The sequence below is a fragment of the Falco cherrug genome, chromosome Z (assembly GCF_023634085.1).
Source record: "Falco cherrug isolate bFalChe1 chromosome Z, bFalChe1.pri, whole genome shotgun sequence".
Lineage (NCBI taxonomy): Eukaryota > Metazoa > Chordata > Aves > Falconiformes > Falconidae > Falco > Falco cherrug.
In genome coordinates, this window is record NC_073720.1 from 24,834,162 (window position 1) to 24,847,034 (window position 12,873).

Consider the following 12,873-nt stretch of genomic DNA (forward strand, 5'->3'; position numbering starts at 1 on the left):
GGTGGATGGAGAAGTAAAGCACTGTGTGATAAACAAAACACCTACTGGGTATGGATTTGCAGAGCCATATAACTTGTACAACTCGCTCAAAGAACTGGTGCTACATTATCAACACACATCACTTGTGCAGCACAATGACTCTCTCAATGTCACACTAGCCTACCCAGTATACGCGCAGCAGAGGCGATGAAGATCTTAATACTCTGCATTGTTTGTTTTTTTTTCTAAAGAGAAGATTTGACAACATTGAGGCCTCTGGAGAGAAAAGGCTCCTTTCAGCCTTACTCAAGAATCTGAGCTGCAGTATCAAAGCTATCTGTCTTCAGATGGGACTAGAGCTTTCCTTCACAACTGCAGTGGGAGAGATCACAGTATTAAGCTGTGCCCGTATGTTTCTAATCTGAAGTGCTTTTTTTTTTTTTTTTTTTTTTTTTGTAACTAAGAAAATTAAAACACAAGAGAGAGAAATCTGAACCTGATCTCCCTGCAGGGACATAGAGGCCTTTAAGCATGGTGCTTGTTTACGACCACTTCTGAAGCTTTACCAGCTAGAACATTGGATTCTCCACACACAAGGTATAAGAGGTCTTTGTCATTCAGTTATTGGAATTCTGTCATCATGACCTGGCTTGGACTTGGTGTTGCTGCACTCAGTGGATCCAGACACACAGCATTGTGGATTCTTTTGGTTTCTGGTGAATGATATGTAGCAGAATGGCACTTTCATTTCTAAGGGACACTTTAAAAGGACTACAGTTACAGTATGTTTTTCAGAGTGTTTGTAATAGCAAAGTGCCAGGAAGCGTTTTGTTTAGACATTTAAAAATCCATTTTAAGAATATATTTAAGACTGAAGAAAACAGGACTTTCAGTGGCATACAGTATATAATAATGTACATAGTACTGGATGACTAACTATCACTGATGGAAACTATCAATACCAAACTGCTTCTCTTTTCCCGTTTCTGTTTGCTGAAAGCTTAGACCATGCTATGCAATACTGAATTTTCTTTAGGCTGTAGTCTTCTCTCAAGCATATCTACAGGTTAAGCTTGGTTTTCTTTCCTGTTTCCTTGTCTTCTTTTTTCTTTCTTTCTTTTGGCTGAGAATATTTTTCCTGATGATTATTTTTTATTATTCATTTTGTTGGTTGGTTGGTGGTTGTTTGTTGTAGGTTTTTGGGGTTTTTTTTCAAATGTACAGGAGGCCAGCATGAGTTGGCTTCAGAATTAAAACTATGAAATACTTTACAATTTTCTATGTACAGAATATTGGGCTACTAGCTCAAAGTTTTAAAAGTTCATAATTTTTTTGACAAAATATTTTGTTGGGGCAGTGCCTGATAAGCTTCAAAGCTGCTTTATTCAATAATAATTAAAAAAAAAAGAACATTACAAAATATCACTGAGTCAAACAACATCGTTTCAGAGATATCTTTAGAATACGGTACCACGCTGTTTGCTTCTTGAAGCATTTTGAACTTCTATCATGATTGCCTTGTATTTGGAACATGAAAAATTGTCTATCCTCTAATACTGATTGCAGAAAAATGAGAAGTTTGGCTACTGGCGTGGATAGTTTCGATCCCAGAATGAATCCACTCTTCACAGTAAATAAATCACTTCTTGACCTACTGTGGCAGAACTTTTGTCAGCATGTAAAGGTATTTTCATTTCATATGAAGGAAGTTTCTCTGACCTGTTGCCTAGGGGTTGGGTTTTTTTCTATTAGTATTGCAAAAAGAAAGCTCCCACCTGTACTGAGAATGTTTAGATATAGCATAGAGCTAAGACTGGAAAATGTCTTTTTTGAAAATGATTAGACTATCATATTAAACATCTTTGATTTATTTTCAGAAGTTGGTAGACTGGGGCAGTATCATAAGTGAACACTTTTATAATTTCAGGCACCAGAGACTTACAGAATTACGGTTTAGTTAAGGGAAACAAATACATGAATCCCACTAAAGCAAACAACAGGAATTGTGGGATAATTCACTGTCAATGGTTTGCAATGGTTATTTATTGTCCTGACTGCTCAGGAAATTCACACATTGCAAATCAATAAAGTAATGAAGTTAAGAGAAATCTTGGAAAAGTTTTCACTAAGTGCACATACAAATTTATTCTTCCCCCAAGACACAAAGGCAAGATCCATTACTATTAAAGAGAGCTGCACACACAATCAAAAGGGCAAAATCCATGGAGTTTTCTTGTAATAGCTTTGTTTTAGAGATATACGTACTTTAATTCCAGGTATGCAGCGCTTATTAGGCTATTGGAAATAATAGCCTAATCTCCAGTAGTTTTTATATTATCTTTTAATTTTTACCTTCCTTCATTTCTGAGACTGTAAGGCTTTTGATTTTATTTTGATTTTGTGCTCTTTATTTTTGGTAGGTCGTCTTTGTTTTCCTGTAGATGTATTTTCTTACTAGAATTTATATCAGGAAACGTGATTCAACCAACATTAATTTTGCAGGATAGTCACCACGTACAAAATTATTCTTAGTATTTTTTCTGAATAGAAGTTTAGTCTTCAACCTTTCCCTTCCTCATTCCACACTCTTTTCAGGCCTGTAGGACCATGTAAATTTGGTTTACTAATAACTGGTTTTTACTATGAAAAGCACCAACAGTTACTCTAGCATGCCAGTTACACTACTGGGCTTGAAATTATGAATTAGTTCAGTATACAACAATTTAACATTTGTAGCAATCCAAGATATTCTTTGGACATATATTAATTTTTGAATGTTAAATAGTTTAAGAGTAAAATTGTATTTTTTTCTCTATAAGCAAAATACATGTAATCTGGATTGATGTTTCACGTAGCATTTGTCAAGAAATTTTATCATAGTTAAGGCATTTGGATCTAGTTTTACTCATATTAAGAAAACTTCTGCTATGTTGGTGGGCCATATCCTTAGCATGCCCAGCCGAGTATGGGATATTATTTGTTCCTGTCGTGGTGTACAACTTCTCTTCATCTGTGTAGCAGGGAAAAAGAATAGTGTGTGTACAAATTTGGCACTTGCTTTTCTTGCACAAGCAACAGTGAGAAATAAGCACTATGTTGTGACAATGATTGCTTAGGGCTTTTTAAGGGGATGTTCTACCTACACAGGGTCTGTGCAATTTGCAAGGATCACTTATGCCCTCAAACTGGCATGAGTGGGTTTTCTTTGGTACTTATGTATTGTGTGGCCTCTGCATTTCTCTCGCTCCTTAATGCACAGAGCTAAGTCCTGCCAAAGGCCCTATTCACTGCAGACTTGTACTCAATGTACCATATCGTTCACTCCAGTTTTGATTTGGTCTCAGACAGACTAATGTAGGCAGAAAGAAAGCATGTGGATATAACTGAAGAAACACAGTGCTTTTCTGTATTTCTATTGACATGTAGTTTTTCCATTTAATGTAATTCAAGGTTGATAGTTGTTTGTTATCTTTTTTGGTTTGGGGAATTTTTTTTGTTTTGTTTTAAATCCCTGAGTTATGCTGCAGAGCAGCAGCACTTTCACAACACCTTTGAAAGGTATGAGACATAACACAGAGAACCAAAACCCACAAGCAAAATCAGGAGTTTCTGATTTCCTTAAGGAGAAATTTGAATTTGCAGGTTTGGAGATGTGTATCTGTGCGTATGCGTGCACACTTGCTGTGTTCATGTATGAATAGATCCCCGTGTAGGTACATATTCACCAAACATGAATATTTTGCTGAATTTAGTATTTAAGTATATATCATTAACTTTGTTTAAAGACACACACACATACACATTAGACCTTTGTGGGTGCAGCATGTTTCCAAATACTGAGTTTCTGTGTTGTTAAATATTTTCTTTAAAAAACAAAAAAACCCAAAAAAACCAAAAAAAAAACCAAAAAAAAAAAAAAAAAACCAAAAAAAACACCACCTTGTCTGTATGGTTCAGTTATCTGAGAAATCTTGTCAAGCAATCTGTAAAACCAAATCTTCAATTTTTTCTATTTGGTGTCACCTGTTCTGTAGTGAAGAAATGGCTTTGTCTTGTAATTGGCAATGAAATAATAACGCTTGGGAAAACATTCAGATGCTTCTAATGGGGAATACTTCTGCCGATTTTCACACAGTGCTTTTGCTATGCATGGTATTAAGTTGGGAAGGTGAATCCTGATGATATTTTTTTTCAGGGTCACTTTAGAAATGGGCAGCTCAAAGCAAAATGCCTCCCATGGGACAAGGTTTCAAAATACAACATGTTATGTAGAATCATGTTGTATTTACTGCAGTTGAAGACTCAACTGGGCTGTGGGGATTATTAACATATATTGCACTTGTCCTAATGAGATTGCATTAGCTGCCCAAGATGCTGCTATTTTTTTTATTCTTGTTTTTAGAAATAAAGCTCTGTTCTGTTAAATGTCTTTAAAACATTAAGATTACTTTGTTTTAAAATGGTCTTTGAGGAGGTAGAGGGTAAAGTGGGTTGTAAGTTGCCTTTACAAGACAACAGAGGAAACATGCCTCCTTGAAATTTTGTTAAAGCTATAGAGTTGATGGAGCTGTGTCTTGTTTTTAAGTTGCTTTAAAAATTGTAATAAGTCTTCAAGCAGAATAAAGTTTGTTTTGAAAACACATTTCAGTTGTTGAGGCTTCAGTAAGGACTGAGATGTCTATTTACCATCATCCTTGGCCAACTCTTCCTGTCTATATGTGGCCTACTTTGACATGAGACACAAATGTGCATAATATTAGAGGGTACTGGGGAGCAAATGATTCCAGCTGACTCACAGCCATCCTATGTATTGAACTGAATGGAATAGTTGAGTAGCTCCAAAATAGCCTTGTGTCAAACAGTAGCAAAATGACAGTTCTGCTCACCTCATACTCTTGTGAAAGCAGTACTGTATACATGATCTGTGATCTACCTTTTACACTAAAGATGAAGTTCTGGTTCTTCTGAAAGTGGTGTGAGTTTTGTCACTGATTTCCATTAAGACAGCCTGTCAGCTGTTGCAGCTTGAAGTCATTTACCATCTTCATGGCTGCATCTAATGTGAAAACCAATAGAATGAAGAAGAAGGAGGAAGTAAGGGGAGGACTGGGCAAGACCGATTCTGAGCATTGTTTTCTTCCCCTCATTATTGGTATGTGGGTATGTGGTATCTGACTTCTCTGAGCCCATCCGTATCTTGCCCCAGAACAGGTTCTCCGGGGAAGTTGGCCAGCCACTCTGGAAGTGGAAGAGGTTCCTATTCCCATTCTATCCCAGGTTTCCACTCCAGAATCTACCCATATTTTGGTTGCAGTGGTCACATAACTGCCCCTGACTGAGGTACTCAGGTAGCACAGGCTTGAAATAATTCTTAATGATCACAACATTGTCATTGGATCCTAGAGGTTCTTAGAAGAAACTTAGAGTAAACGCTGTTGTCATATTTTTAGCCAGCTTAATAGAAAACGGGGCTACATCTCCAATGAGCGTGTCTGTTGCAGGTTTTCTGTTAGTAAGCTGATTCTTTGAAAGAGACATTGAGTTTATCTTGTTCCCACTCCCTGAGCCGATGTTGAGCAGCACAAGTACTTCTGCGACCATGGAGCTCACATCTGAAAATAGGGTTAGCTAGATCATGAGTCACGCATTGTCCATCATCAGCTATTGGGAGGAATTAAGACTGGCTGATCATAATCTGCAGAAATCTATGCACCAGCAGATTTCTTGCCTGTGTCATACGTTGTATAGAATGGCAGACTGGAAAAATAGTTTGCCAAAATGTCATTCTATTTTTGCTATCTGCAGACAAACACACCCCCACTTTCCCTCTCTGCTTTCCTGCTAAGGCTTGATGGTCATTTCTCATAGGGAATATGAAAAACTGCTTAAATCTATCTCTGTGCAGCTACAAGTGGGTGTGATATTTTTAAAGGCCTTGGGAATGCTTGTCGTGGGGGTTTTTCCTCCCCAAGCTGCTGGACTCGTGCAAAGTCACGTGCGAGTAACTTCATACAAATCCCTTTGTCTGAGCTGCAAAGCCAAAAAGGGAAGAGATTTTAAAACGTTTCACTTGCCTTCTCGGGGCTTCACTGAAGGGACAGGTGGCATCTCCTCCCCTCAGCCTCCAGCATCTCGCCCATCCCCACACCCAGCACCCGGCTTTCCCACTGCCCGACAGGAAACTTCCTTCAGCCACTGGGCCCCCTGTAAATGATACACCAGTGCTCATCAGCTGGCCGGTGAACAAGGGTGGCTTTGGCAGACAGAGGTCCCTGTCAAGCAAACAGGCCAGGCAGGGGGTCAGGCAGAGCCCCAGTGAGTGCCTGTGGGCGGCTCTGCACAGGCAGACACACGCGCTCCCACGGCTGCAGGTGGGGGCAGCCAGGGGCACAATGGCAGCGTGAGGAGAGCCCTGTGGCACAGCGCTGCTGAGGCCCTGGGCCACCTCTTGCTGCCCGTCACAGCCTCTCATGGAGGCAGCCCTCACTTGCACCACGGGGAAGAGCCCCTCTTGTTCGCACAGGGACCCGTTTGAGACAGCTGTGTTTAGGATATCTAACATTTACCTCAGGGGCCTGACACCCCATGGGGACCCTGGGTGAAACCTGAAGAAATGCCAAACAGTGACTGAGGTCCTGCCAGTGTCCCAGGCTGGTAAGAAGGCTAAAAATAAGCAGTTCTGCTTTCACTGCGGGATGGCACGTGGGACACCGGGGTCAGACGTGGGCACGTGGGACACCGGGGTCAGACGTGCTTCCCACCACACGTGGGCTGTACAGAAGGTGCTAGGCCTTCTCTATTGCCTCTGAAACAGCAAAAAGCACAAACTGTGGGAGTGCTGCCGAGGCCATGGTTCTGGTGTCTCTTTTTTTTTTTTTTTAAAGTCCCTTTGAGGACCCATGTCTTCAAATACATGGACTACCAAAAATAGAAATTCTGTCAGGACCTTCTGGGTCAACAGATAGAAATTGATCAGCCTCTGTTCAAACTCTGGCTAATCTTTGCAGGAAACAGCACTTCAATGTCTGAAAAGCAATCAGATAACCAGAAACGTTTTGATAGCTCTTTGAAAAACTGGGGTTTTATCCTGTGCCAGGCCATGTTTCCTGCCAGAACAGCATTGCAAGGACACATCTTGTTGTGCCATTCTTTCCTCTATGAAGAAACTACCTTTGCATACTAAAAAGGAGGAGTTTAGGCCACTGATTTAAAACATGTGCAAATATTGATAGGATAAAAATTTAGCAGGTAGCATGCAAAAAGGTCTAAAACGTGCCATCCTCGGGTCTTTGAACAAACGATATTGACAAAATTGGATATGAATATACTTAATTCAGATGATGTCTGTCTGACTGTCGTGTGTCTGGTATTCCTAACTCGTTAGAAGACCCTAGCCTGAGAGGAAAGGTAATGAATTAATATCTGAGAGCATTTCTCCCTCTATAAATGTTTATTTCCTGCATGGGTTACTTCACTTTTCCACAAATCTTGTGCTTGGTGTAAAACAAATGTTCTGTGAAGGTTGCTGGATTATTCCTTTCCTATAAATATATATATATATATATTATGTTGCAACTACCCGAAGTGCTTCAGCAAAGTTATTGATGGGGTGTTAGGTGAAACAGACACACCAAGAGTCAACATTTGGTGACCTTCCTGCAGGGAATCGTGTGGCTGGTTTGTGTGACCAGGTGGTTCATCACACCTGCCTGTCCAGTACCCACAGCAGTGTTTCATACCGATGCTGGCTTTCGTGTGCCCTCGGGCCTGTCACTGCACTCAGGGGAATGAGGTGTAAGCTTTACCTTCCTAAAGGGTGAGTATAGCAACTCTTAGCAGCTTGTATGTGTGTGTGAGGCTGAATGAGCGTACAGACCTGAAAGAGTATGAAGTGGAAATATGAGAGGAATGCAAACCCAGCAGCTGTCTGAGCTGGAGCCAGCTGTGCCATGCCACTGAGCAGAGATGAAGGGAACAGTCTCCCACCTCTCACTGCATCCTCTGGGCAAGGATGCTGACCGCATTGTGCTAGGGCTCCAGGCACCTTCCACCTTCCCTGTGACATCCATGCAGGATTATTAATTCTGTTGGGTAAAGGCTGCCACTTACTAACAGCAGCTGTTCGCACGCTCATGCAATTAGCAGCTCTTCTGTGTTTCAGGAAGACAGTGCATTTGAACATTTTGAGGTGGGATTCATCTCATCTAATTTTAAGCACCCAAAAGAAGGGCTTTCCATCAAAGCCATCTGGCAAAACTGTCTTCACAGAGAGAGCCAGGCAATTCCCCACGGTGATTCACTTCACCTACCTCAGGCACTATTCTTAGGATGTGGTGAATCACACTCTGGAGTCACTCCATTGACTGGAGAGGGAGACCGCGCAAATGGTTTTTGCTAGACACGCAACTTTAAGGTGGCTAAAGTTAGATGAACTGTCTCTTCCCTGCTGATGGGCAGTTTCCTTTTAATCTTTCCAGTACCAGTGGTGATATCTTCTGCTCTTAGTCATAATGATAAGGGGCAATTAATTTGGGGCTGGAAGTTCAGTTGGTTTATAGAATTCCGGTCTTTCATAATAATTGTAAAGGTGGCAAACAAGTTCAAAAAGATGCTGGGCCATATCTTCCTTGGAGCTGTAATGCTGGACTCCATGCAGAGCAATGTGGATAAGCAATGCCAGGATACTGTCAGCTGCTTTGTCTGCTCCAGGGCAAAACCTTGCACTGCCTCAGGCCTGGCTTACTGGTGCCTTCCAATGGCCTGTTATGAGAAAGTCACAGACCTGTCTTTTGGGGAATAATTTGGTCTCTCACTAGCCATGTGGTCAGCTGAGAAGACATGGATGAAGAAGATGCTGCTGTTTTGTCCAAGTGAGATCAGTTTGTTAGTCACACCTGTATTTCCTTTCTTACCCAGAGGAAACTTAGGGACCTTGACTTTCTTTCCTTCCAGCTGATCCCTGGCCAAGAACACAGGGTCAGATACTGCGACAGTAAAACTAAGATAGAAAAGACTTCAGTCAAATTACCTCCCGGTCACACTGAGCTCTACCACAGAACAAGAGAGCTTTGTGAAATTCCCTATGCATCTACTACACGGAAAATTCAAGAAGGTGGCAGGCCCTACGATATTTTTTGGTACAGGAGTATATGCATAACTAGCCCAGTTAAACCAAACCTTTCAGTGGAGAATGCTTTACTCAGAAGGGCTTGCAGACTGCATGGGGATTTTCCCTGTCCAGTGAAATGGAAGATCTGGCCTTGCATAGCCTCAGTGGCTAGAGCAGATGCAGTGACAAGTCAAAGGCAAGAACAACATTTTGGGGAGAAGCTTCAGGAGACTTGAGATGAGAGAAAGCTGTTATGCAAACAGCTGTTGCTCTACTGATAACAGGCAATGTAAACAAGAAAGCCATGGACTGTCAAGCAACCCATGAGCACCAGGAGTCCTCAGGATATGTGAGTAAGATCCTTAGAATGGGTTCACAGCATTGCACCTCTTTATGTCAGGCACTGTAGGGTTCCAGACAGAAGAACAATGCTCCTAGTTGAAGACAGGCAGACCTAACAGGTTAATGAATTTGCATAATCACTGTTCTGCAGGGCTGTGAGTGTTTCAAAGAGGATGAGAAGTCAAACTGATTAAAAAAATACCAAATGGCCAACTGGTGTACAAATACACACAATTAAATGATGTTGAAGTTTCAAAATGTCTTGATTCTTGTTACCAATAACAGCATTACTAAAACTGAAATCTTGTCATGGTCTGTCCGTTTCCCACTGTAATCTTGTCAGGCACAGATGAGCAAGGTCTCATACATGGTTCTCCACTGGAGAAAATGCTCTTATCTGGCTGGGCCACATGGGCTTCCAGGAACGTGCAGCCAGAGACTGGAACCAAGTTTGTCTTCCATTAGTGCAAGTCACTTGGGGGTGTGTGCACTCTTCTGGCCAGCTGTGTGTGACAGGTCCTGGCTAATGCTGGCTCAAAACACCCATATTTAGAGTATGGGAGCAGAGGGGAAGGGAAAGGGATTGCTAGTAAAGTCTTGGTAAGAATTTCTTTCACAAGAATCTTGCTTTTGGTGTCACATCCTCTGTTAAGATGGTTCAAGAAAGCTGTTTTTACTGGGGAAGGTGGTTAGCTGTGTCAATTAAATGAACAGTTTTCCCTCCTTTATTTTTGGAACCTCTGTAGCAATGTGAATGCACATGCTTCCTCAGCATGTCTATGCTGCAGACACTGACTACAATACCTGCGGGCACACTTGGGCTCACCTGGCATTTCTTAGCTGAACACAACCAGCCACATGGCCTCAGGTCTGCAGACAAGCTGACTGAGAATGTATTCAGCTTCTTAGTAAGGCTGTGCCAATTAGTAGTCTTCATTTCAAAATGCCACACTCCCCCCATTTTTAAAATTTATTTATGCCTTGAAAATATATAAAATTGGTGAAAAGCCTCTTGAGAATCCTGAAAAAGTCCATGTCAATATCTCAGTAAAGAAGTAACCACGCTGCACAGAGTGAAACAGACTGCTCGAGGTGACAAGACACTGGAGCGTGGAAAGTGAGTCTACCACAGCTCCATCACTGCATCCCAATCCTTTTTGGCTGTATCTATGATTTCTGTATCAAGTTTGATGGATTCATCTTCAGTCAAAAAACAAAGACTGGGGTTTTTTTGACTGTCTTCAAATCTTAGTATTCCAGCCACTGAGAGGGCCAAACAACAGCTGAAGCAAGCCAAAGCTGCTCCTACCCATGCACCTGTTTTTTTTCTTTGGCAGTGGAGATGCAAGGGAAGTGGTGGCTAGCTGATACAAAATCAGGATGCATCTGAGGAACATGCCTCGCAGAACCTCAAAGAAAGTACTCCCATACCTGGTAATACATATGGAGGCCTTGGCTGATGCAAGTCCGTGCCCAATTCAACATGTATCAACGTCTTCTTTGAGCTGTCATCTTCATAGCTTTTTAGATCACAAAAAGCATCAGCACAAGTTAGGCAGCTGGTTTCTTCTGATATTTTATTTAAAGTCAGCTATACTCTGTACAGTTCTGACACTGAAATAGCTGACTGTATGGTCCCCATGAGAAAGTAATGGGTACCTATGGGTATCAGTCCCATCAGATACTGCACATCTGAAGTCTCTCTACACTTTTACCTCTGTACCTTCAGAAGCAAACCTGGTTCTGGAGCTCTAAGAACTGGCTCTCACTGAGAAAGAGGGACTGTGGACCTGGAAAAAAGCTTTTCTTCCTGTATTTTTCTAAGCTAACCATTTTCAGTGGATCAATATCCTGGGAGATCTACTTGAATGCAAGGAGAAGGATCAAGGATGGAGAAATATGACAAGATTGTTAATGTCTATCTGTTCTATTCATGTAGTCTTCTAAAACCTCAGATTTACTTATCTTTTTAATTTTGCTCTGCAGATCATTAAGGCCAAAATTTTAGAGCCCAACATCTTTATCAGTTTAAAGTGGTTGATGTATTTGTTAGTGCTGATGCATTTAATAATCCAAGGCTACATTCCTGTGTCAGAGTGAGGCCCACTCAGCAGCAAGATATTGTCATTCTCCATCCTTTCTAGAAATTAATCTAGTTGTGGGCCTTGAAGTAGACTAGGAATGTAAGACTCAGCATGCATATATTGGAGTTGATCAAGGCTAGTTCTGCAAGGACAATTCTTATTAAAAAAAACCTTACTTGTTTGATATGAACCCCTCACAAGGGTTATGGATTCAGCTGAACTTTTTCAGTGTTCAAAATTAAAATCAGGAGTCCATTTTCCATCTAATACAGCCTGTTAGCCAACAGTGAACATGTTAATAGACATTTAGCATACGAGAGGTCTAGGAGAGTCTTTGGTAAGCAGTGGCTGAAGTCAGAGATAAGGCATCCTAAGTGAATGCTTTTTGCACAAGACTAAAGAGTTAGCTTTAAACTACTGCTTGTTTCACCCCATATAAATAAAAATATTCATTAGGATAAAGAAAAATTTTTATAGTGCCTAGTCATTAGGACACTCATCAGAGACAAGGGAAGACTGAATTCACATCCCAGCTTCAGTGGTTACTCCATGTGTACAGCATGAAGCCTAAAGCTTCTTGAAAATTAAGCAGTCTTAGGCTGAGACAGGTAATCATATAGTTATAAAGATGGTGTGGTTTTCTGTAAGTAGTTTGATTTCTTGGTTCTTTACTGAGTATTACAGATCAAAAAGTGACACCTAGATCAGAACTACTTTTAGATCAATAGTCACATTTCAAGTCCTAATTTCAAGGTCTGCAATGTGAGTCTGGCTTTGGATTCTAAAGGACCAAAGTCTGGGAGCTTTTTCCACCATAAGAAACGATCTCATGTAATCACAAACCTTCTGGTTTGAACAGATACAACTTAAAAACAGAACAGGAAACCAAACCCAGCCAGATCTGACTATGACACACAAACCAGGCTGGCCTGGTGTTTTCATAGCTGTACTTTATCCACTCAGAAATCAAAGGTATTTTAGATCCTCAGTTTTGGTTTGGCTCCTTTTTACTGAAAAGCTCAATAGTGCCTAGTCTTTTGGATCAGAAACATGACTATTTGAACACAGCAGTAACAAAAAAGCCAATGAATGTGTCAGAAGCTTTTATGACTCTAAAAATATATCACAGTGTAACTAACTGTTAACTGATTGGAAACTTCAAGCAAGAAAAGACCCTTGGGTCTTTGTTTCAAGCCCCTTCCCTCCAGACTACTCCAATCCCAGCACAAATTCATGTGAACTAGAAAACGACAAATATGCATGATGGGGCTGTGTGTGCCAAAAATCTCTTTAGGTTCACTGACTCCATCTAATCCCAGCACAAGAATCTCCCCAGAATTATCTTCATTCCCTATAGAT

At 41.0% G+C, this 12,873-nt stretch overlaps 1 protein-coding gene and 2 long non-coding RNA genes across 6 annotated transcripts in view; 2 read left to right on the forward strand and 1 right to left on the reverse strand.

Annotated features, from left to right (window-relative positions):
• Nucleotides 1-4,621, forward strand: part of PIK3R1 (phosphoinositide-3-kinase regulatory subunit 1) — a 61,171-nt gene extending 56,550 nt beyond the window's left edge. For all 4 annotated transcript variants that reach the window (XM_055698614.1, XM_014281420.3, XM_005432681.4 and 1 more), the window contains one exon: nt 1-4,621. In XM_055698614.1, the coding sequence (XP_055554589.1) occupies nt 1-190 (190 nt within the window). In that variant the 3' untranslated portion in view covers nt 191-4,621.
• Nucleotides 3,854-12,873, reverse strand: part of LOC129734694 (uncharacterized) — a 10,222-nt gene continuing 1,202 nt past the window's right edge. Inside the window, exon 2 of the long non-coding RNA XR_008730183.1 lies at nt 3,854-6,183. This is a non-coding gene — a long non-coding RNA (uncharacterized LOC129734694). The remainder of the gene's footprint in view (nt 6,184-12,873) is intronic.
• The window catches only part of LOC106631303 (uncharacterized), a 24,744-nt gene continuing 19,514 nt past the window's right edge, over nt 7,644-12,873 (forward strand). The window contains exon 1 of the long non-coding RNA XR_001334901.3: nt 7,644-9,437. This is a non-coding gene — a long non-coding RNA (uncharacterized LOC106631303). The remainder of the gene's footprint in view (nt 9,438-12,873) is intronic.